General features: G+C 36.6%; 1 protein-coding gene across 15 annotated transcripts in view; it reads left to right on the top strand.

Annotated features, from left to right (window-relative positions):
* The window catches only part of ANKRD12 (ankyrin repeat domain 12), a 134,220-nt gene that overhangs the window by 69,591 nt on the left and 38,569 nt on the right, over positions 1-26,060 (top strand). For 13 of the 15 annotated variants that reach the window (XR_002518601.2, XR_002518602.2, XM_021929949.2 and 10 more), the window contains 2 exons: positions 3,720-3,862; positions 8,856-9,003. Coding sequence is in view for 11 of the 15 variants with exons in the window: in XM_021929949.2 (XP_021785641.2) it covers positions 3,720-3,862; positions 8,856-9,003 (291 nt within the window). In the remaining 4 variants the exon portion in view is untranslated. Of the gene's footprint in view, positions 1-3,719; positions 3,863-8,855; positions 9,004-22,586; positions 22,814-26,060 lie in introns of those variants that run through there. The other 2 variants (XM_021929951.2, XM_031658700.1) reach the window with 2 other exon arrangements.

Genomic DNA, 26,060 nt, shown 5'->3' with positions numbered 1-26,060 from the left:
CTCTCATTACAGTGTTTATTGTACTAAAGTTTTCATCTTTTATGTATCGTATCAATTGACCTTTATGGGTTCTTGGTTTGGTATTTTATTTAAGAAGGCCTTCTCTTTCTCTGTATCATAAAACTATTCCTATATTTTCTGTTTTTTTTCAAATTTTGTTTCTGTTTTGTTTTTACATGTAGCCCTATTATAATACACCTGGAATTTAGGTCTTTATTTGGTGTGAGTGGGGAATGGTGTGATATACAGTATCTACCTTAAATAATGAGACTTAAAAATGCATGGCATTTATTCTAGAGGAAAACTTGACATTGTTTATCAAAAACCTAAAAAATATTTCTTTCATCTGACAATTCCACTTCCAAGGGTTTATTTTAAATAGTTAATCATGGATGAACATGAAGGTTTAGTTGTAATGATACTTGTTACAGCATTGTTTCTAATTAAAAACTAGCAATAATCTGTACCCTTAGTAATAGGAACTCGTTGAAGGAAATTATGGTATATTTGATTAGTACAATACTATGTTGTAGGAAGGTATAATGACATAGGTAATTATTTTCACTTTAGTAAGTAGAGGAAGCAGGTTGTTACTCTTCTAAGTTTTATAAATATGTGGGAGAGCTAGTAGATACTATGTTGGATTCTTGAAATTATTATATCTGGGTGGTAAGATTATGGACAGTTTTTTTTTCTTTGTATTTTTATCTAATATTTCTTTTGTGAACATGTAACTTTTTAATTACAAAAGTAATTAAGTTTATTTTAGTTAAAATAAGTATTAAGTCCAGAAAACATTGTATCAACAGAATAAAGCCCTTAAGATATTAGGAGTTTTGTTTACTGAAAGACACTAATCAAGCTTATTAATATTTCACCCCTTTAATATTCTTTTTCATAGTTTAAATTATTTAAAATATATCAAGCTTATATTTATTGTAAGCTTAAATATTTAATACTTTTGTCAAATAATTTAGCACAGTGGAAATACTATTGACCCTTGAACTGTGTAAGTCTACTTATATGTGGATTTTTTTCAGTAATTATATTGGAAAATTTTTTTGAGATTTGGAACAATTTGGAAAAACTCAGATGAACTGCATAGCCTAGAAATGTTGAAAAGAGGAAAAAATTAAATACATTATAAGTGCATAAAAGATACCTAGATACTATTCTATCACTTACTACCGTAAAATATAAACAAATCTGTTCTAAAAAGTTAAAACATATGCATACAAACATAGGCTATACATAGCACCATTCAGAGTCAGGAGAAATGTAAGCTGACATAAAGATACAGTATTAAATCATAACTACATAAAATTTACCGTAGTACATATTGTACTCTTGTAATAATTGCATAGCTACCTCCTGTTGCCATTGTGGTGAGCTCAAATGTTGGGACTATCTGGTTAAAACACCATGTGACTGACACAAATCATCTCCACATAAGCAGTTCATCTCTCTAGTAAGTTGCATGCCACAGTGAAACATCTGATTGTTGCATATTTTTCATCGTGTTTAGTAGAATACCGTAAGCCTTGAATAACACCAGGGGACCCATTTTAAGTACTCCTAGTGATACCAGAAGTGCTCCTAAGAAACAGAAAAGTTAAGACATTAAAAGAAAAAATTGAATTGCTTGATAATGTACTTGATAATAATAAATTGAGGTCTACAGCTGTGGTTACCTGCCATTTGAGGATAAATGAATCCAGCATAAGGACCAGTGGAAAAAAGGAAAGGAAATTTGTGAAGCTATTGCTGCATCTATGCTAGTGGGTTTGAAAACCTTGCACTTTTTTGTAAAACATTCTTTTGTGTCATGCAGCTTTTATGTGGATGCAAGATTGCTAAAAAAAACCAAAACAAAAAAAAGTGTACCTATAGGTTAGATTGAAGAAAACGTGAAGTTATCTTATACAACAATTTTAAGGAAGGTGAAGGATCTAAAGCTGGGGAATTTAATGCCAGCAAAGATGGTTTAATAATTTTAGAGCAAGGTTTAGTTTTTAAAAAAATGCCCAGATAACAGGCGAAGTGGCTTCTGTCCATTGATAAGCAGCAGATGAATTCCCAGATACCATTAAGAAAATCAGTGAGGAGAAAGGATATCTGCCTGAACAGTTTTTTAATGTGGACAAAAGTACTGTATTCTGGGAAAAAGAAAAATCCACAAAGGACATTTATTAGGAAGAGAAGCACCAAGATTTAGGGCAGGAAGGGATTAGCTAACTCTCCTGTTTTATGTAAATACAGCTGGGTTTATGGTCAGGACTGCCCCCTGAACCCTGAAGGGAAAAGATAAACCCAGCTGCCAGTCTTTTGGTTATATAACAAGAAGGCCTGGACAATGAGAACTCTTTTCTGGATTGATGTCATTAATTTCTTCCCGAAGTCAGGAAGTACTTTGCCGGGAAGGAGGCTGTCTTTTAGTGTCCTCTGGCCTCCCGGAACCCTATGAATTCAACACCAAAGGCATTGAAGTGGGTTACAAACACAGTGTTTCTAAACCAGCCTCTAATTAGAGGGTCATAAGGCACTTTAAGTCTCATTACACAACACCGTAGAAGAGAACTCCGATAGAATGTCATGAAAGTCTGGAAGGGATTACACCATTGAAGATGCCATCGTTGTTAAAGAAAAAGCTGTGAAAGCTCTCTCCTCCTGGAGAAAACTGTGTCCAGATGTTGAACATGACGTTGCAGGATTTACCACAGGACCAGTCAAGGAAATCATGAAAGAGATTGTGGATATGGCAAAAAAGGTGATAGGGGGTGAAGTTTCAAAATATGGATCTTGGAGAAATTGAGGAGCTAGTAGATAGCACATCAGAGGTATTAATAGGTGACTTGATGGAGCTGAGTGCTTCTGAACCAGTTTCAGGTGATGAGGAAGAAGACAGAAGAAGAAGCCATGCCAGTAAACAGATTGACCTTAGAGGTTTCCAATAATTTAAGGTTGCTTTGAGTTGTTTTTTTTTTTTAAAACATGAGCGCTTGTATGATCCAGGCACTGAAACCAAAGCAAACAGTGGAAGGAGGACGGTGGTACTGTGTTAAAACATTTTTAGAGAAATGAAAAAGCAAAAACGTCAAACACAAATTACAGTGTATTTTTGTAAAGTTACACCAAATGTGTCTGCCTCTCCCACTTTTACTTTTATCTCTTCTCCCTCTGCCACCTCTGAGACAGCAACACCAACCCCTCTTCTCCCTTCTCCTCAGCCTGCTCACCGTGAAGATGATGAAGATGACCTTTTTGATGATCTACTTCTACTTAATAATAGATTTTTCTTACGATTTTGTTAAATAATAATTTTTCTCTTGCTTTGTTGTAACAGTACAATATTTAATATATATACAAAATATGTGTTAGTCAAACTGTTCATGTTACTGGTAAGGCTTCCAATTAACAGTCAGTTATTAGTAGTTAAATTTTGGGAAGTCAAAAATTATATGTGGATTTTTGACTGCATGGGGGTTAACACCCCTAACCTTCACCTTGTTCAAGGGGTCAACTGTAATATCTTGAATGAACCTTCAGTAAATTGGTATTGTTCTTAGATATTTATTTTTAGTAGCTTCTTTATCACTTCTTTTTTCTTTTGCACGATGTGCAATTTTAGAATTGATGTGTCACACATAGGTATGTATATAAAAAGCATTTATTTTGAAGTAGCGCAAGTGAATCATGTTAAATTAATAATCTAACTTTAGGTTGGACACCACTGCATGAAGCTTGCAATGTTGGATATTATGATGTTGCTAAGATACTTATAGCAGCTGGAGCAGATGTTAACACACAAGGATTAGATGATGACACTCCACTCCATGATTCTGCTAGTAGTGGGCACAGAGATGTAAGTATGATAGAAAAAAATCAATAATACACATTTTCAAAATACAAATTTAACCCAAAGTAATTTCATTTACTTCTTAGTCATATGATCTGTGTCATATTCCACTCATTGCTTGATCAACTCATCTATATTTTGTTTTCCCTTTTTTCTACTTTCTAACTATTAGTTCATAGTTTAGATTTAGCATTTTCTTTTCAGAAAACCCATTTAATTTGATAGTTGATTAAATAATTTGGCAAAACTTTTATTTCAAGGCATTCTTTTATAAGACATTTGGATGTATTAAAGGGTATATATATATACTTTATTTTACTATATTATATATAGTAAAAATTGTACAGTGTTGAATTGCCTATCTTTTGAAAGGCATTTTACTTTATTTGAGACAAAAATAGAATTTGGAGTAAAGATAGATACAAGTGCAGTTCTGGCCTGGCCAGTTTACTAACTCTGTAATCTTGAGCAGGTTACTTCCCTCCTCGGAACTTCCATTTCCTCATCTTTAAATTATATGATAAATAATACCTATCTAAAACTGATAACTTCAAAGGAAAAAAAAAAGACACTACATGTAAATGCACATTGAAATTTAAGATGGTCTAGAAATATCAGGGGTAAAAGATTAAAAAGTTGCCTTTATGGGTGCAGTCAAATACACCTAAAATTCAGAAATTAAAAATGCTATTTTTCTCAATTACATTGTTATAAGGCATTTTTCCATGTTTCTTAGTAAAGAACTCTTATTTTGAATGAAGAAAAATGTAGCCTATAAATAATTTTTCTAAACTGATTCTTGCTTACCAGTGGTCTACTCTTTTCTCTGTGCTTCTTTGGCGATTTGTACAAACGTATGTCATAGCATTTACTACCTTATGTTTTAGTGGTATTCTTGTCTAGTGTCATGTTTCTGGCACTAGACTGCAAATACTACCGTACATGCTGGCATTTTGTGTTGTTTTCTGTTATTTACTCTGGAACTGCTTGTCACCTAGAAATGTTCAGTAAATCCATCATGGATGCACTTGTAGACAGATGGATAGGTAGATGAATGGGCAACTGAGGATAGGCAGAATGACAAAAACTTAATCCATCAGGTCCGACAACGTGTAGGGTACGTTGCTCTTTCCTCTGAATTTATTGGAAACTGACTTATTTTCTGGCTTTGATATTTTAAATATTGCCCTTTTAAAAAATATTATTGATAGTTTACCAGGAATGAATGATTTTCCTTTGAATATGATAATAAAGGTTTCCCGATTTCAAAGTGTAATTTTAAAGAATTGTGCCTGTGACTAAGACATGGTTTCTGTGAACACAAGTTTCTAAATATGCACATAGCTGCAGATATTTCCAGAAGCTGACCTTTTGAGCTCATGTACTTACAAGGACTCACACTATTTCCAGTCTCTTCCCAGAGGGAGGGACCTTGGCTTTTCCTCCTACCAACATGCCTAGGATAGTAGGAGTCACCATTCAAGAGCTATTGAGAGCTATTTTCTCCTTGTTCCTTTTACTTGTGCCTTAGGAGGAAGAAGGAGAGTCATGAAAAATTCATTTCTGTATATCCATAATGTGTATTTTTGAGCCGCTCCCAAATAATTAGATTTCTTTCTTTCAGTAGTAGTCATGACAACTTCAGCCATCCATAAAGCGTTTTTAAGATGGGAAAAGCAGAAACATAACAGTTCTATAGCCAGGTCTAAATTATTATAGAGAGGATTGACGTAGCTTACTAAGAACCCAATTTTTGACTTGCTGTTTGTAAATGTGTAGTAATTCCTAAAACCCCCCCTTTTTTTTTTTTTTTTTTTGGAGACAGCATCTTGCTGTGTCACCCACACTAGAGTATAGTGGTGCAGTCACAGATTACTGCAGCCTCAACCTCCTGGGCTCAAGTGATCCTCCTGCTTTAGCTTCCCAAGTAGCTGGAGTACAGGCATGCACCACCAATTTAGGTTAATTTTTAAATTTTTTTGGTGGAGACCCTATGTTGTTCAGGCTGGTCTTGAACTCATGAGCTCAAGCGATCCTCCTGCCTCAGGCTCCCAAAGTGTTGGGATTATGGGTGTCAGCCACCGCACCTCACCATAATACACATTTTAATACTAGCCTTATTTCTAGTTCTCTTTTAGATACCTATCTTCTTTTGTCATCATTTTTACCTACTTCTAATTGTTGACTGTTATGTTTTAAGCAACTTTAAGAACAATTACTTGCATTTGAGGATGATCTGTAAAATCTTGATTATTTGATTTAGGGTGTTTGTAACATGAATGAACCAGCTGTACCTGATTCTTCATAGTCATGTAATAAGTATTTATTGATGTATTCCTGATGGGGATAGAAAGTTTTCAGCAATATCAAAATTCTTTATTTTGTTTTCTCAATCTAGGGCTGTAGTCTAAGGAAATCAGCCTAAAATTGGAAAAATTTCAACTCATAAAGATATCCACTGCAGTATTATTTATAATGACTAGAAGATTTTTTTTCCAGTTACTTTCTCAAATCCCTAAAATGACAGTAAGGGGAAGTTTCAAAGGACGTAGACCCACAAGGGCAAAGAACAGAAGAAACAAATATTTTGGAAGATGGAAATTGGAGAAATGAGCAGTTACTGATGTAGAACAGGGTTTGACAATTTTTTTCAATAAAGGGCCAAATAGTAAATATTTTAGGCTTTGCAGGCAACATACTCCCTCCTTCACCTCGTCCGTCTCCTTCAACTCTTCTCCTTCAACAGTCCTTTAAAAATATAAAAACTATTCTTAACTGGCAGACCAGATTGGCTCATAGGTCATAATTTGCCCACCTCTGATTTAAAAGAGACAAGAAAATTGAAACCAAAGCCATTACAACACAGAATCCTAGAAAGAAAAAAAAAAAAAAGCTTAGGAATTGGTAGCACCAATGACCTCTGGAAGTGCTTCTTAAGATATGACTGGAAACAGCTATTAGATAAAGGTTTTTTTAGCTCTCGCATCCTCTCCCCAATCTTACACAGCCCAGTAATTGAACCTCTCTCACCCTGGTAGATGACTGGAATATGGAGATAAGTATCAGGGACAATTGTTCTTCACCAGCAGATTTGGAAACCTAGTTGATCTTTTAAAATCATAAGCATGTGTAATTTGATAAAAATTAAACAGTTACAGTTGGTATGAGTAATTTGTTTTCTCTACACATTATTACATTTCACATTTTCTGCAGTAATCTTGAAAATTTTTTTTCTTTATTCATTGTGAATCATTCTTAATTCGTTACAAATTTCTGATTTCAGCATCTTGTTTTAAATTGTTCCTTTGATGGTAAATGCAGTCAATATTCATCTGTTTCATGTTATTCATTTAAGTATTTTTAAAGGTGTGATATTTTCTAAGTACCAGAAAACACCATAGTTATGTCCTCGGAATGCAGAGATGAATAGAGACTTGATTTTATATGAAACTTATAGTCCAAGGGGAGAAATGTGTTGATGAATTGTAGTATGGGTTTATGTATGATAGAATAGAGACTTGAATTTATATGTATGATAGAACACACCAGTGTTAATGGAAATACACAAAATATCAAAACAAGAAGAGATGGTAAGGAGGCAGAATCAATAACACCTGGCTACCTCTTTGATGTAGAGTATGAGTGAAAAAGAATTAATGATGACTCCCAAATTCTGGCTTCAAGGCTTCAGTGACTGGGTAAATTTTGGTGGCAGTTATTGAGAATGGAAATAGATAAAAGATAATAGTACAAGTTTAGTGAACTCCATTCAGATCCTGTTGGTTTTATGCTTTTGTATTAAAATACACATACAATCAGTTGGATGTATCCCGTGAATATTTGAATGTTTGGGTTTGGAGCTCAAGAGGGCTGAGAGAGAAAACAGACAAGAGAATGAATGGGTGGATCTCATAATTGTCATCACATTCAGAGTGGATAAGTTCTCCAAAGAGATGATATATATATTAGAACGTGAGAAAGTATATCAAGGACAGCATCATAGGGAAACCCATCATTGGTTTAGATCTTTTCAGTTCTTAAAAGAGCCATTCCATAAGATTGATGGTAGCAGAGTTGTAGGTGAAAGAGTGAAGGGCCAACAAGTAACAGCTGTAAGGGCAGATGTGTTTTCAGGAGATTGACAGTGAAGAAGAAAGGTTAGCTAGGGGAAGAGGATATAGGTTTCAACAAAGTTTCCTTGTTTTGTCCATGTTTCATTTCTTTAATGCCATTATTTTTTTAAGTTGCAAGAAATATGAACTGTGGAAAGATGGGCTTCTAAAAAGGAGCCAACCAAAAAGAGGTTAAAACTATGAAAGGAAGAGGATATGAAGTAAAAACAAATAATAACTAACAGGGCAGATCCTGGTTATGTGGAACTTGAAGCTTATGTAATTTGTTAGAGGAGGAGAGAGGTCCTTTCAAAGTGATAACTACAAAATTAGATACAGCATCCTCCTGTAAGGACCCATGAAAGTGAAGGGTCTTGAAGTTTAAGCTTTGGAGTTCATGATACTTACAGTTCCTGGGCTACGAGAAATAGAGTAAGATTAAGAGCATTGACAGTGATATTAGCCTAAAGCAGAAGGGAAATACTTCTTTGAAACTTTTTCTAGGATACACATTTCAAGAGGCCAGGGAACTTGTTGTTTTTGTTCATTGGTTTATTAGCAGAACTCGGAAATGTAGTTATTACAGGTTCTCAATAAATATTTGACTTTATGATGGAACAGGATGAAAAAATGATGAGATTAATTGCTAAAGTAACCCAGTTTAAATTTTAAGGAGGAAATTTTTTTGTAGTAGTTGAGGTCATCAGATAGGGGAGTGTCAGTGAAAATGGATCTTGAAGAGAATAACAATTTAGAGTAGATGGTGAGGAATGGATTCAGAGTAAATGAGATAACACTCAGAAGGATACTATGAGTATTATCAAGAGAATGGGTGCAGTGATACAGTCTGTGAAGGGACTAAGTCGTCTTGCTTTTTATTGTTGCAGATAGTAAAGCTGTTACTTCGTCATGGTGGAAATCCATTTCAAGCTAATAAACATGGGGAGCGTCCAGTGGATGTAGCAGAAACAGAGGAGTTGGAGTTGCTACTAAAGAGAGAGGTGCCTTTATCTGATGATGATGAAAGTTACACAGGTTTGTTTCAGATAATCTACATTCATCTCGTTCATTTAACATGATATTTGATAGAACATTCTGGATTCATTTATAATATACAAAATGTTTGCATACCTTAGAATATTGCTGGCTAGCTAGAATCATACTCAGCTAACTAGCTAAGAATGATGAAGTTAGTAACCTAGGTGTTTACTATATACACCCTGTGTGAATGGAGTCATAATGCCATTGCCCCATTTCTGTTTTCTGTAAAGTGCTGAAGTACTCATTATTACTTTTAAGCCTGCTGCAGAACCTCTCCCCATGCATAGCTGCCACCACTGCTACTCTGACTTCTTTTCATTCTGTTATAAATTACAGAGCTACTAACTAAACACTTCATGTCTTTTTCTGGTGTCCTGATGTTAACGAGTCATCTCTATGGTTTTACTTTTGTGATTTAGATGGTTGAATTCTGATCATTGTTGCAGGGAAGGACAATTTTTTTTTTAAACACAATTTTTGTTTTGAAGATAACAAAAAAACCTTTACTGTGTTGAAAGTCGTCTTTATATAGAAGGGGTTTACCATATTTCAGGCAAAATTCAATGAAAAAGAGTTTCATCAGTCTTACAAATGGCTGTTTCCTCATAAAGTCTTAAATAATTCCTATAAACAGTTAGGTAATGTTACTTTTATATTACGCATGAAGGAGTAAAAACCATACTTTACTCATTTAATATCAGCCATTGCCAGAAGGCAGTGGATCATTTATAGTTTTGAGGCAGAAAGTTCTACCCTTTATTTTCATGTAATATCGTTAAATTATCTTTCACATGGAAAGACAATTGAAAGAACGCACCTTCTGAATATAACGTTTTACTTGTTGAGCAAAAATTGTAAATATACTCCAACTGATTGAGATGATGCCAAATTATAAACAAAAAAAAATGAAGTCACGGAATAAGAACTTTTGGCAGTGAGCACTGATTACAAACAAGATGTTTAAATAACTGTGGTAAATATTGTCAAATTGAATGTAAATATCATCATACTTGAAAAGGGAAAAATGAAAAAAATTTAATTATCTGAAATTTAAATACAAAATTAAAACCAACAACAACGTTTGAGAGGTGATGATAAAAGTATAGTAAACTCAGGGCTGGGTGTGGTGACTTATGCCTGTAATCCCAGCGCTTCGGGAGGCCAACCCGGGCAGATCACATGGTGAAACCCCATCTCTTTTTTTTTTTTTTTTTTTTTTTTTGAGACGGAGTCTCGCTCTGTTGCCCAGGCTGGAGTGCAGTGGCGTGATCTCGGCTCACTGCATGCTCCGCCTTCCCGGTTCATGCCATTCTCCTGCCTCAGCCTACCCCAAGTAGCTGGGACTACAGGGGCATGCCACCATGCCCAGCTAATTGTTTTTTACCCCATCTCTACGAAAAATACAAAAAAAATAAAAATAAAAAATGCTTTTGAAGACAAAGTAAGAATTTCAGTATTGACATTAGACAAAGAATTAAAGTCAGAAAATAGCGCATGACAAAAGATAATTTTGTGATAATAAAAGCATATGAACAAAGCAAAGATAAAAATGTATTGTTGCCTTCTTAATTGAATGTAGCTTTTGTTTGGGAAAAAAAAATAAGAAAAGTGTACTTTCTTAAGCACTAGATAACACTGTCAAAATATATAAAGCAAAAGTTGTTAGAAATACAAGATAAAATTGACCAGAAACAGAATACTAGTTGGAAACTTTTAAGTTTTTTTTTTTTCCAGCACATGCAGTTTCTTAGAAAGTCTCAGTTATAGACGTTGTATACATAACAATTAGTACTTATGTGATGAGACCAGAGTTGTTCTGTGTTCAGTGAAAGTTCATAGTTACCTTCATTAAACTTGGTAAGAATGAAAATAAATGAACTTAAGAAATCAAGAGGAGGAAGTAAAAGCAGATCCACAGAGAAAAGCAAGATAATAAAGAGCACAATTAAATGACTGGAAAACAAATTTTGTAAGTATTATATAAAGAAACAAATGTCCTAATATTTCTAGACGATACAGCAGAATGAAACCAGGAGTTGCTTTTCTGACAAGATTAACTAGAACATCTAGGAAGTCTAGTTAAGGAAAAATGAGTAGAAATTCATAAACGTCACTGATGAGTAAGAAAATGGATAGAACCACAAAAGTATAAAATGTTTTTTCAGACTTTAACAGAATACTGTATATAGATGTTACCAAAAAAATTTAAAAATGATCAACACAGAGCAGACAGTAACACAGACAGAAAGAGGGATATGAAGGGAGAAAGATTGGAAGGCAGAGAGAGGGGTAGGTGTAGGCAAACTCAGGTTGCCATACTGTTAAATGGTCTAATGGTATAAAAGTAGAAACAGCTGCAGCTTTTTTTTAAGCCAGCAAAATCCTGATACTTTGAGAAGGGAAGACTACAACTAGAAAACTGCAGAACAGTCTTCAGTTTAACACAGTAATTTTAACATACAGAAGTGCTTGAATAAAACAGCCCTATAAAATTGGTAAAGATTTAAAAAAAATAGTATTCGGATGTTGGTGAGCTTGGAGTGAAGTTGGCATCATACACTGTTGTTGAGAGTGCTTTCTGGAAAACAGTTTGTTAATAAGTGTGAAAAATTCAAAAAGATATAACCAGAAGTGCTGCAAAGATATAACCAGAAGTGCTGACTATATATATGTGTGTAAAGCTGTTAACATATTAGTGCTTGTAATAAAAAGTTAGAATGACTTAAATGCCCCAAAATGGGCAGAGAAATAATTTTTAAAGTTTATGTACCTTGTGTAGTCATTGTGTTTGTAAATTTTTCTAATGATATAGTTAAGTTTCTTCTATATACCGTATATACCAAAATAAAAGATAATCTACATTTTCCTCCAGTAAGAATTAAAAAATTAAAAAGTCTTGTGGGCTAGGCATGGTGGCATGTGCCTGCAATTCCAGCTATTCCAGGAGCTGAACCCAGGAGTTTGAGACTAGCCTGGGCATTAGAGCAAGCTCCTGCCTCCAAAAAAAAAAAAAAAAAAAAAAGAACACCTCTTTAGTAATTAAGAGACAACAGATGGAAATAAAGATTTTAAAAACACAAAAGGCTTGTGAACTATTTGAATAAATAAACAATATAGGGATAAAATAGTCATCTATTTAAAGTATTAATTTGGCCGGGTATGGTGGTTTATGCCTGTAATCCCAGCACTTTTGGGAAGTCGAGGCGGACAGATCACTTGAGCCCAGGAGTTCAAGACCATCCTGGGCAACAGGGTGAAACCCCATCTCTACAAAAAATACAAAAATTAGCCAGGCCTGGTGGCGTATGTCTGTAGTACCAGCTACTCAGGAGGCTGAGGTGGGAGAATGGCTTGAGCTCAGGAGGTGGAGGTTGCAGGGAGCTGAGGTCGTGCCACTGCACTGCAGCCTGGTTGACAGAGCCTGACTATCTTTAAAAAAAAAAGTATTCAAATATATACATTTGAGATAACATATGTATTAATGTAGAAATACTAATTTTCCCCCTACTCTGTCCTGAAATGATTTTGTAAAAACTGTTCACATATTTTGAAATCAATGTTTTCATCAACACCAGAACCACCTTTTAGCCACGAATGATTTTCCATCTTAACTTCTCTGTCCACAACCTTAGATACTCAGTACTTTTGAAATCCAAATATGATGCCATAGGAAAATTTATCCCAGATTACCCACTTAAAATTTGTGCTTTTTATAACATAACCACTTACAGTACTTTTTTAAAAATCCCCATATGTTATTACGAAAATATTCAAACATGTAGCAAAGCTCAAGAATTGTATAATGAGCATCCTGTACCCACTAACTACATTTAACAGTTGTTAACCTTTTGCTCTGTTTCCTTTATTACACTATCACATAGCTATCCATCAATCCATATTATATTTTGATACATTTTGTAATAAGTTGAAGACATTCCTAAGTACTTAAGCGTGCATTTCATTAACTAGAGTTTAAATTTTTTTGTAATATTCATGATATAATTCTTAAATATAATGTACATATGAGTTTTTGAAATGCCTCCACCTGTATAATCCAACACCATCAAGATGTAGACTGTTTCCAAGGCCAGGCACGGTGGCTCACGCCTGTAATCCCAGCACTTTGGGAGCCTGAGGTGGGTGGATCACCTGAGGCCAGGAGTTCAAGACCAGCCTGGGCAACATGGTGAAAGCCCATCTGTACTAAAAATACAAAAATTTAGCCGGGTGTGGTGGTGCGTGCCTGTAGTCCCAGTTACTCAGGAGGCTGAGGCAGGAAAATCACTTAAACCTGGGAGGGAGAAGTTGCAGTAAGCTGAGTTTGCACCATTACACTCCAGCCTGGGCAACAAGAGCGATGCTCCATCTCAAAAAAAAAAAAAAAAATTTCCATCACTCCTGAAAGTTCCTTGATGCCCCTTCCTCGTCAGTTCCTGCCCCTTCCACTGATCATTTTATACCCATCATGGTAAACATGATTAGACAGTAGTGACTAATGGCTGATAAACTTGGGAGGTGGATTTTTACATACGCTTTTCAAATCAGAAAGGGTGGGTAGAGGAAAAATAGACGAATGATTATATAGTAGAGAAATCCAGCAGCACCTAGACTGTGTGATCTCTATGTACATCATCAAAGGAAGGAGATATGCCCGTATCTGCCTCCAGATGGGATACCTAAGAGGGATATAACATCACTTTATTAGTATTACAGCTGAGAATGCATCATCATGAGAAGTGCTCTTTTTTTAAAAAAAGCCAGTTTTATGTAATGAAAGATTAAGAAATGGCAGTTACCATAAGAGACCAATAAAGGCAGTAGAAATATGCCAAATTATCTCCCGAGATGGTAATTAAAGGCAGTACCTGCTCCTAGACTGGATCCTGTACTGGAGGGGAAAAATGATTATAACGAACATTATTAGATCATTTAACAAGGAAATATACAGTAGATTGGTGTCATATCAGTGTAAATTTATGAAGTTGACTACTGTGCTGACAGAAGAGAATATTCTTGTGTCTTAGGAAGTACTAAAGTATATATGGTTTAGGGCCATGATGCATTTAATTTACACTCATATACTTCAGAAAAAGATATGTAATATATATACATATATATCTAGAAAGAAAACAAGTTATAAAGCAAGGAGGTAAAACATTAACTGGATAAATCTGGGTTACAGATATATAGTGTTCAGTATTTTTATTTCTCTAACTTTTTGTGAGTGTGAAATTATTTCTGAATAAAATTAAATATATATACAAATAACTAAAAGGAATGACTAAAATAGCAATTATCATTCCTACCTCCCAGATTATGATCTAAAAATGTTTTCTACAAAAAGAAAACCAAGATTTCTTAGAAGATGATTCCAGGTCTGGGGCAGGAAATATCTGAGCTTAGAATATCTTAAAATTCCAGGTTTCAGGGAAGCTATCAAAGACTAATATAAGATCTTACCAAAAGGTATTAGGAGACAATTTGGAGCAGTTTTGTGTTGACCAAAGATGGGACAGTGTGAGCTTCAAGAACAGTGTAAATTGCCATGGTTTGAAACCCATCAAATATGTTGTAACCCATGAGTTTATAATGATGATTTCCCCCTTTTATCGCTATATAATAATTTGCATATTTATGGGGTACATGTGAGTTTGTTACATGCAAAGAATGTGTAATGATCAGGGGAGGGTAATTGGGGTATCCATCACCTTAAGTGTTATTTTTATGTGTTGGTATCATTTCAAGTCATCTCTTCTAGTTACTTTGAAATATACTTTGAAATATACATAATATTGTTACTAAGTATAGTCACATTAATCTGCTATCAAACATTAGAACTTATTTCATCTAACCCTATGTTTGTATCCACATCCACTGCTTCCCCACTCTCCACCACCAATCCCCTTACTATTCTCTGGTATCTGTCATTCTAGTCTCTATGTCCATGAGCTTAAGTTTCTTAGCTTCCACATAAGAGTGAGAGAACATGCTGTATTTGTCTTTCTGTGCCTGACTTACTTCACTAACTCCATCCATGTTGCCGCAAATGACATTATTTCATTCCTTTGTGTGACTGGTTTCCTTCCTAGTGTATATATGCACCACATTTTCTTTATCCATTCATCCATTGATGGGCATTTAGGTTGATTCCTTACCTTTGCTGTTGGGAACAGTGCTGCGATAAACGTGTAAGTGCGGGTATCCCTTTGATGTACTGATTTCCTTTCTTTTGGATAGATACTTGGTAGTGGGATTGCTGGATTGTATTCTATTTTTCGTTTTCTGAGAACTCTCCAAAGTGTTTTCCATAGCAGTTGTACTAATTTACATTCCCACTGACAGTGTAAAAAAGGTTCCCTTTTCTCCACACCCTCGCCAGTAACTGTTATTTTTTGTCTTTGTGATAATAGCCATTCTAACTGGGGTGAGATGCTATCTCATTGTGATTTTGATGCCTCTCCCTGATGATTAGTGATGTCGAGAATTTTTTCATATATTAGCCATTTGTATATCTTTTTTGAGAAATGTCTTCAAGTCCTTTGCCCATTTTTTAATGGTGTTATTTGGAGTTTTATTTACTGTTGAGATACTTGAATTTCTTGTATATTCTGGATATTAGTCCATTGTCAGATGAGTAATTTGCAAATATTTTCTCCCATTCGAGAGGTCTCTTCACCCTCTTGATTCTTTTTGTTACGGAGAAGCTTTTTAGTTTGAAAGCCCCGTTTGCCTACATTTGTTTTTGTTTCCTGTGCGTTTGAGGTCTTAGCTCTAAAATCTTTGCCTAGACCAATGTCCTAAAGAGTTGTCCATGTGCTTTCTTCTACTAGTTTTATAATTTTGAGTCTCACATTTAAGTCTTTAATTCATTTTGAGTTGACTTTTATATGTGGTGAGAAATAGGAATCCAGTTTCATTCTTCTGCATGTGGTTATCCAGTCTTCCCAACACCATTTATTGAAGAGAGTGTGCTTCCCTCAATGTATGTTGTTGGTGGTTTTATCAAAGATCATTTGGCTGTAAATATGCAGATATATTTCTGGGTTCTTTATTCTGTTTCATTGGTCTCTGTGTCTATTTTTATACTAATGCTGTGCTCTCTCAGTCCCTGTAATATATTTTGAAGTGATGCCTCCAGCTTTGTTCTGTATGCTCAGGATTGCTTTGGCTTTTCAGGCTCTTTTTTGTTTCCATACATGTTTATGGATTGTTTTTTCTATTTCTGTGAAAAGTGACATTGATATTTTGATAGGGATTACATTGAGTCTGTAGACTGCTTTGGGCAGCCTGGTCATTGTAATGACATTAATTCTTCTGATCCATGAGCATGGGAGGTTTTCCCATTTGTTTGTGTCTGCTTCAGTTTCTTTCATCAGCATTTGTAGTTTTTCTTGTAGAGAACTTCCACCTCCTTGGTTAAAGTTATTTCTGTTTTGTTTTGTTTTGATAGCTATTGTAAATGAGATTGCCTTCTTGATTTCTTTTTCAGCTGTTTCATTATTGGTGTATAAAAATGCTACTGATTTTTGTATTTTGACTTTGTATCCTGCAACGTTACTGAATTTGATTATCAGTTGTTAGTCAAATGTGTTTTCTGCTTGTGTTGAAATTATCATATGGTTTTTGCCCTTCATTCTGTTTATGTGATGTATGATGTTTATTGACTTGCATCCCTGATATAAATTCCATTTGATCATGTTGTATTATCTTTTCAATGTGCCATTGGATTCAGTTTGCTAATATTTTGTTGAGGATTTTTACATCTGTTCATCAGGGATGTTGGCCCATCAGGGATGTTGGCCTATAGTTTTCTTTCTTTGGTGTGTCCTTGTCTGGTTTTGGAATCAGGGTGATGCTGGTTTTGTAGAATGAGTTAGGGAGAATCCCCTCCTCTTCAGTTTTTTGGAATAGTTGCAGGAGGATTGGTGTTAGTTCTTCTTTGTACTAATTGGTAATTCTTTGTACTTCTTTGTAGTAATTCTTTGGTAGAATTCTGCAGTGAGTCCATCTGGTCCCCAGCTTTTCTTTGTTAGGAGACTTTTTATTACTGAATTGGTCTGTTGAGATTTTCTATTACTTTCTGGTTTGATTTTGGCAGGTTGTATATTTCCAGGACTGTATCCGTTTCCTCTAGGTTTTTCAGTTCGTTGTGTTTAGTTCATAATAGTCTCTGGTGATTTTTGATATTTCTGTGATATCAGTTGTAATATCCCTTTTTTATTTCTGATTTTGTTTGGATCTCCTCTCTTCTTGGTTAGTCTAGTTAGCAGTTTATCTTTTCAGAGAACTGATTTTTCATTCTATAGATCCTTTGCATTTTTTAAAGTCTCTATATTTTGTTTAGTTCTGCTGTGATCTTTATTTTCTTCTGCTAGCTTGAGGTTTAGTTTGTGTTTGCTTTTTTTAGTACCTTGAGGTGTATATCACTAGAGTGTTTATTTGAAATATTTATTTGTGTTTATTGCTATTAACCTCTTTTTTTAGCATTGCTTTTGCTGTGTCCCCAGGTTTTGGTATGTTGTGTTTCTACTTTCTTCTTCTTTTTTTTTTTTTTTCTTCAAGACAGAGTCTAGCTCTGTTGCCTAGGCTTGAGTGCAGTGGCACGATCTCGGCTCATTGCAACCATTGCCTCCCAGGCTCAAGAGATTCTTCTGCCTCAGCCTCCCAAGCAGCTGGGACTACAGATGTGTGCCTTCACACCTGGCTAATTTTTGTATTTTTTTTTATTTTAGTGGAGACGAGGTTTCACCATGTTGGCCAGAATGGTCTTGAACTCCTGACCTCAACTGATCAGCCCACTTCGGCCTCACAAAGTGCTAGGATTACAGGCATGAGCCACCATGCCCAGCCTCTGCTTTCATTTGTTTCAAGAATTTTTTTTATTTCCATCTAATTTCTTCATTGATCTAGTGGTCGTTCATGAGCATATTTTTAAATTTTTGTGTATTTGTGTAGTGTTCAAAGTTCCTCTTGGTATTGATTTCTAGTTTTATTCCATTGTGGAATACAGTGTGATTTCAAGTTTTAAAAATTTGTTGAGACTTGTTTTGTGGCCTAACATGGTCAGTCATATATATGTTCCATATGCTGATGAGAATGTATGTTCTACAGTTGTTGGATAAAACGTTCTGAAAGTGTCTGTTAGGTCCTTTCGTCTGAAGTCCAGTGTAAGTCCAGTGTTTCTTTATTTTCTATCTAGATGATCTGTCTAATGCTGAGAGTGGTGTGTTGAAGTCCCCCACTACTACTGTGTTGGAGTCTTTCTTTGTATCTAGGAGTATTTGCTTTGTAAATCTGGGTACTGCAGTGTTGGGTGCGTATATTATTTTGAATTGTTATATTATCTTGCTGTAATGATTTCTTTATCATTATATGATTACTTTGTCTTTTTTAAAACTTTTTTATACTTAAAGATACTTTATCCGAGCTGGGCGTAGTGGCTTAAGCCTGTAATCCCAGCACTTTGGAAGGCCCAGGTGGGTGGATCCCAAGGTCAGGAGATCAAAACCATCCTGGCTAACACGGTGAAACCCCATCTCTACTAAAAATACAAAAAATTAGCCTGGCGTGGCGGGAGGCGCCTGTAGTCCCAGCTACTCGGGAGGCTGAGGCAGGAGGATAGTGCAAACCTGGGAGGCGGAGGTTGCAGTGAGCCGAGATCGTGCCACTGCACTCCAGCCTGGGTAACAGAGCAAGACTCCATCTCAAAAAATATATATATTTTTTTCCCAATATAATTATAACTACTCTTGCTTGCTTTTGGTTTCCATATGCATGGAATATCTTTTTCCATCCCCTTATTTTCAATCTATATGTGTCCTCACAGGTAAAATGCATTTCTTATAGGCAACATATAGTTGGATCATGTTTTTTTACCCATTCAGCCAGTCTGTATCTATTAAGTGGAGAATTTAACCCATTTACATTCAGTTTTATTGATATGTGAAGTTTTGTTTCTGTTGTATTGTTGTTTTCAGGTTATTTTGTGTATTATTCTTTGTTCCCTTTTGTCTTGGTTGTCCTTATCGTTTGCTGATTTTCTGTGGTACTACCGTTTGATTATTTTCTCTTCCTCATTTGTGTATTTACTTTACCAGTGAGTTTTATATTTTCAGGTGTTTTCATGGTAGTAACTGTTGTTCTTTCACTGCCAGGTTTAGGACTCCCTTGAGCATCTCTGGTAAGGCAGGTCTAGCGGTGATGAATTCTCAGTATTTACTTGTCTGGGGAAGATTCTATTTCTCCTTCATTTATGAAGGATAATTTTGTTGGATGTAGTATCTTTGAGTGACAGTTTCTTTCTTTCAGTACTTATTTTCCTATTATATCCTGGCCTATAAGGTTTCTGCTGAGAAGTCTGCTGTGAGTCTCACGGTGGTGCAGGGAGGCCTCTCTGTAGGTGACGGGATACTTTTCTCTTAGTGTTTTAGAATTCTCTCTTTGTTACTGATTTTAGACAGTTGGACTATACTGTGCTGTGGAAACCTTTTTGCATTGGGGATCACTGGGCCTCCTGCATCTGGATGTCTGAATCTCTTGCTAGACTTGGGAAGTTTTCATCTGCTATTTTGATAAATAGGTTTTTCATCCCTTTTGTTCTCACCTCACCTTTGGAGATACCAGTAATTCATATATTTGATTGCTTATAGTATCCCATATATCACAAAGACCTTGTTCATTCTTTTTTTTGTTTCTTTCTTTATTTTTGTCTGGGTTGTTTCAAAAGACCTGATTTGTTGTTGTTGTTGTTGTTGTTGTTGTTGTTGTTTGAGACAGAATCTGGCTCTGTTGCCCATGTTGGGGTGCAGTCGTGTGATCTCAGCTCACTGCAACCTCTGCCTCCCAGGTCCAGGCAATTCTTGTGCCTCAGCCTCCCAAGTAGCTGGGATTATTGGTGTGCACCACCACACCTGGATAATTTCTTGCATTTTTAAAAGAAACGGGGGTTTCACCATGTTGACCAGACTGGTCTCAAACTTCTGGCCTCAAGTGATCCATCTACCTCGGCCTCCCAAAGTGCTGGGATTACAGGTATGAGCCACCGTGCCTGGCCAAGACCTGTTTTCAAGTTCTGAGATTGTTTCTTCTGCTGGGTCTAGTCTGTTGTTGAAGTTTTTTAGTGTATTTTGTATTTCATTCAAGGAATTCTTCAGTTCCAGAATTTTTGTTTGGTTCTTTTTTATGATCTCTTTCTGGTAAGTTTCTCATTCTTCTCTTGAATGGCTTTTCTGATTTCTTTGTATTATCTTTGGAATTCTTTTATATCTCACTGAGATTCCTTCGTATCATGGTTTTGAAATTTTCCCCCCAGGATTTCTTGAATTTCTTTTTGATTGGGATCTGTTGATCGGGAATTACTGTGGGGGTGTCATGTTTCCTTCTTTTTTCATGTTTCCTGTGTCCTACATTCATACCTGTGTATCTGGTGTAATAGTACTTCTTCCAGCTTTTCGAATTTGCTTTCATAGGGGAGAGCTTCTTCCCAAGGATGTGTCAATGGTGTTAGTTTGATAGGGCCCTTTGGCTTTGATTCGGAGTGCGTATGATAGTGCAGTGTACTCTCTATGATTTTCTTTGGCTGTAAACAGTGTCATTGGTGTCTGTGATTTCCTTGGTAGTTTAGGGTGCACTTAGTGGAGTTTACGGTGAAGTTTTGCTAGGGACAGACATGTCGGGTGGGCCAGTCTTTGGCCCCAGTGGTGGCAGTGGTGGGCTGAACATGGCTTATTCTGAGCCCCAGCCTAGCATATTCTGGCACTGGTGTTAGCAGGACCAGGTGGGTCAGTTCTTAGACGTCCAGGTAGCTTGCTTAGATGCCAGTAACAGCACAGTGGGCTGGGCAGGTGAGCAGGTTCTCAGGTCCCAGTGTGGTATGGGCAGTGCCAGTGGTGGGATGATCCCCTGGATTCTAAGTAGTGAATGCTGGTGTTGGCAATGGCTGTGGTGCAGGGTCACCGCACAGCCCCAGACACAACTCTCAGGCTCTCTCACTCTCTTCAGCAGAGCTGCACAGAATGGAGAAGGGAATACAGCCTTCGTACACAAGCCCCAGCACAAAGGCCATGCCACCAGTAGGGGCACAATCACCACTCACAGGCCTAGACAGGCAGCTCTCTGTTTCGCTCCCCCCAACATCCAATGGTAGCAGCAGCAGCTGTGCCTGCATTGGTGTTTGGAGTGGGAGAAGGGGTCCCACTCTACATGTGAGCCCAGGCACAGAAGCTGCTCCACTAGTGGGAGGTGGGGGGTCTCACTCCCACAAGGCTGAGCACAGAGTTTGTGCCACTGCTGGTGGTGGGGTCACTTTTCACAGCAGTATGCAGGGAGCTCTGGGCTCTAGAAAGCTGGTGCTTTAGTTTCCTTTGTCCCACGGGCTTCCCTTTTGGTACAGTGCATCATTATTTCCCTGGAGAATACTCTATTGAGTTAGAGTACCAGAAACCCCATAGCATCTTTGGGTCCAGCCAGCACTGTGCCACTCTAGCCCTCTGGGTGGAGACTGGGGGAGTGTCAATGGAAGCTCCTGGGATGTGGAGATACGGGGGCTATGGTTCCCAGCACATGATGAAGTCCCATGACAGCTGGGCTCTCGCGGTGGTGCCCAACTCCAGCTGCTTAGGTACCAGGGGCAGGGAGATGGGGTAGTGACCCAGTGCAAGTTCCCTGTCTGGTGCAGTGCTTGTGCAGGGTCTCCAAATCACTGCCCACACTAGTTTCAGGGTTGGTGTGAGTAGAGGAGCTCTCCTGTGGTTCAGATTGCAGCAGTTTGTGATGGGGTTGTGGACTACTAAAGTTCTCACTTACTCTTTCCCCTGCCCCAATATTGAGCCCCTCATGGCCGCCAGCAGATCTCAGACAAGTAGGCTGCTTGGTTCCTTCCCCTTCTCTGCCTCAAGTGTTTCCTGTGACTTCTCTGTTGGACTTTAATGTTCTCTTCCTAGATAACCTATTCAAGGTATGATTACCTATTTGTAATTTTAGCTCACTCTGGAGAGGGTGGGTGTCTGCTATCTCTAGTCTGCCATCTTGCTTAGTTCTTTATGATAAGTTAAAAATTAATTCATCATCACAAGAAGGTGATAGAGAACCAGTTTGTCATCTTAAAAAATAGGCCAATAGCTAGGCCTAATGATGCATAACTGAAGTCTTAGTTACTTAGGATACTGAGGTGGGAGGATCCCTTGAGGCCAACCTGGGCAACATAGAAAGATCATGTCTGTTAACAAAAACAAAAGTGGAATAGGAGGAGAAAAAATTCCTTTATCTTGCCTTCGTTATATGAACTCTGTCATCTGATACTTTCGTCATAGGTAAGGAGAAGTATCTTTATAATATTAATCCAGCTAAAAAGAAAAAAGTTAAAATATGACTATTTTGCCATAGTTAATATATCTAAACATTGAATATCAACACTTGCTAACACTAAAGAGAAAAAGAATATACTATATTCTTGCACAGCTGATGAAAGAATATACTGTACTCCTGCTATAGCCTTATCAAAGGGATCAAACCTTAGTCTCTTCATCCTTAGGATCCAGCTACCAATTTGCAGGAAATGCCAAGTTCAGCGGAGCAAGTTGAACTATACCAAGAGTATGCAATCAGCAAATTCCAGATTGTGAGAAGGCCAAACAGCCTTGGTTCTTTAACAGATATTTTGTGTGGAAAAGAAACAGAAGAAGACCATGTAGAAAAAAATAAAAATGATTTAAAAGGCACATCAGACTTTTAATGGGCAAGACTGAGAAATATGTGTTTAATAGTTGATTTATTCTTCTCTGGGAAAATCTTATAGAAAACTCAGGTAAGATAAATGGCATATATAATATCTAGATATTGAGGGACCTTTTTTTTTTTTAGTACTGAGAAATTTTTGATTATATGTTAAGGGAAAAGCCTGATACGTTTTCCACGCTTTTGAGAAGAGACCAGCAATAGTGATAGTTCTTTTGTTTAGCTTAGGAAACAATCATGGCTTCCACTAAACTATACCCGTCCAAAAGTGTAACTAATTTAGGAAGAGGAGACAGGGGAAGTGGGGAATGAAGAAGAAAAAGATAGCAGTGGTAAAGGATTGACATCGATATTGAAAGGAAATAATGAATGGAGCTAAAACTATAGAAAAAATGGTGAAGGTGGCAACTTTGCTTTTAATATCTATTTTCACCTCTTCACTATCCAGTAAAAATAAACGAGCTTACCAACCCTCCAAGATTGCCTAGAAAAGTGAGAGAATGATAAAATTGAACAAACAGAATGTTAACCCACCAAAGTGAAACTACTAGAGGAAACAGCTTAAACAACAACAAAAATGGGCACTTAAAAAAATTCAAGTACAGCATAAAAATACTTTTCTGAGCTTAAAACTCGATGAAACGGGGGATGGTCACTGTGGAGACTTCAAATTATTCAACTGGAGACTTCTATTATTAGACTGGAAAAATAAAGTAAGATAAATCTTCACAATGTAGAGCAAAAATAGGAAGAGAATCATGAAAGAAAAGGTAAAAGACTTAAGGAACAGATTCAGGAGACATAACAGAAATAATGGGAATAATATTTATAGGAATTTAAAAAGGAGAAAAACAGATGGAAGATAGATATTATTTATGCAAATAATAGAAGAAAATTTTTCTGAGCCGGAAAAGCCTATCAGTTTTGAAGTTCAGTGGACTTCAGATTGATTTGGTGAAAACACACATACATACTCCTTGACATACATTGGCCAAATTCTTTAGCTGTGAAGTGACAAGTTATGGGCAAAGAACTGCTGTCAGGTTGGCACTGGACTTCAGATTTGCAATAGTGGAAGATAGACTACTGAGAGAAAAGAACTGCAACATAAGAATCCTGTCCCTGGCTGAGATACTACTCATCTGTCAGGGTAAAAGGATAATTGCAAACATTTAAAGATTTTAAAAGCCTATAAATACATATATTTTCTTACACATTTTAAAAAAAGAAATAATGAGAGAATAAACCAACAACTTATAAAATGGTTACCTAATAAGGAAAGGGGTAAAAATGGAGGTTATGTAAATTTTACCATCTTTTAGAAAAAGAGTCTAACAACAGCTAACAAAACTCAGGAGTCCTAGGGATACATACTTGACATATCTATTAATGAAATGATAGGATATGAACAAGATCTTCAAAATGATACAGGGATGGGGCGAATGGAGGTGTGAACTGGTCAAAGATTGATGGTCAGTGGAGCTGAGACAAATTGTCTCTATAACATTCTGTTCACTTTTGTGTAAGTAAAAAATTTACCATCACAAAAATGCTCTTAAAAATACTTAGGCTTCATGATCTAGCAGTCAGACTTGTGGGAGTATCTTACGTTTGTTATAACATTCTTTTTAGGGGCAAAACATAATAGCCATCACTAAGGGATTGGTTGATTAAATCAGTGTATAGCCTCACCATAAACTATGGCACAACCATGAAAAAAACATGTCAGTGCCGTGCTTGGAGTTGTAAGGTTACTTGAAGACATTTTTATAAAGTATTGTTGAGTTCAAAAAATCAAGAACAGTTATGTCTCATTTTTGTAAGATGAATTGTTTTTAAAATCTGTATGTATGTTTATGTACATATGTTTGTGTAAAATTTTATTAGCATGGAGCAAAATCTGGAAGGGTGTGTACCAGGCCATTAAGGAGACATGTCTTAGGGAGCTAGTGGCAGAGGAGATGATGATTTGGATGGATAGAAGGGTCGAAGTACAGTCGAACACAATCATTGATAATTTTTTTACACATATATTTACAAGACTCAGCAAAATCTTCTTCTGCCCTGCATCGCTGTTTAATCATTTATGCACTTCCCTTTACAACTAAGCTTCTTAAGGTACATTGTAGACTGACTGACTCTCCTGCATGGAACCTAGTTTTACTGAGATTGCACTTGCTGTCACTGCCAGATCCCACAGTCATATTTCAGTCCTTATCCTTTGAAATTCTCCATAGAATTTGACATCGTTGACCATATTCTTCCTAAAATTCTCTTGCCTTGGTTCCTGGGACAAACTTGGCTTTCATCCAGCTCCCCAGACTCTTCCTTCTCAGTTTCCTCCTAGATTCTGGTCTTCATAGCTTCCTCATTTCCTTTCCATAACACCCCTGTGTTGGTTTTCCCAAGATTTTTACTTTCTGGACCCCTCTTCTCATGGTGCATACTCTCTCAAATAAATTTCACCCACACTTAGAGTTTTTACGGCCATTTATATAATGATTTGCAAATACATCTGTCTCAGACATTTCTCTTAAGCTTCAAACTTACATATTTGGCGGCTCTCTGAATATTTCCACCTGGATTTCCTCAGCTAAATCTCAAAAATCAGCATACCCCCACCATTACACTCCTCTTCGTGTTTTTTTCTCACTTAATTAGTGTAACGTCATTCATCTGCACATATAAGTCATACACTCGAGAGTCATCTAAACTCCTTCCTTTTCCTTCTTTCAATTACTCAACATCTGTTTTTGAGCACTCATTATAGGTTAGGCATTGCTTAAGTACTGAGGATACAGCTGATTAAGAAAATGGAGAAAACATAATCCAGTAACTCCTGTCAATTTCAGCTTTCAAAATATTTGTAAATCCATCTTCCAGCTAAAAGCCAAGAGTCCTTTGAACGTTTTCGTCCAATCTAAACTGGAATAAAGATTATAATAGCTGGAATTGCATTAACTTCCGTGAGAAAGTAAGAGAGTAATATATTAAGACTGGGTGCATGCAGTGGCTCACACCTGTAATCCCAACACTTTGGGAGGCCGAGATGGATGAATCGCTTGAGTCCAGGAGTTCAAGACCATCCCAGGCAACGTGGTGAAACCCCATTTTTACAGAAAATAAAAAATTAGCCAGGCATGGTGGCACACACCTGGAGTCCCAGCTGTTCGGGATGGAGCTGAGGTAGGAGGTTCACTTGAGCCTGGGAGGTCAAGGCTGCCATGAGCTGTGTTTGCACCACTGTACTCCAACCTGGACAACAGAGTGAGACCCTGTCTCAAAGGAAAGAAAATAAGATTTAAAGGTAAAAAATG

Source organism: Papio anubis, chromosome 19 (genome assembly GCF_008728515.1).
Source record: "Papio anubis isolate 15944 chromosome 19, Panubis1.0, whole genome shotgun sequence".
Classification (NCBI taxonomy): domain Eukaryota; kingdom Metazoa; phylum Chordata; class Mammalia; order Primates; family Cercopithecidae; genus Papio; species Papio anubis.
The sequence above is the reverse complement of the archived record's forward strand: the minus strand, read 5'-3'. Positions and strand labels throughout refer to the sequence as shown.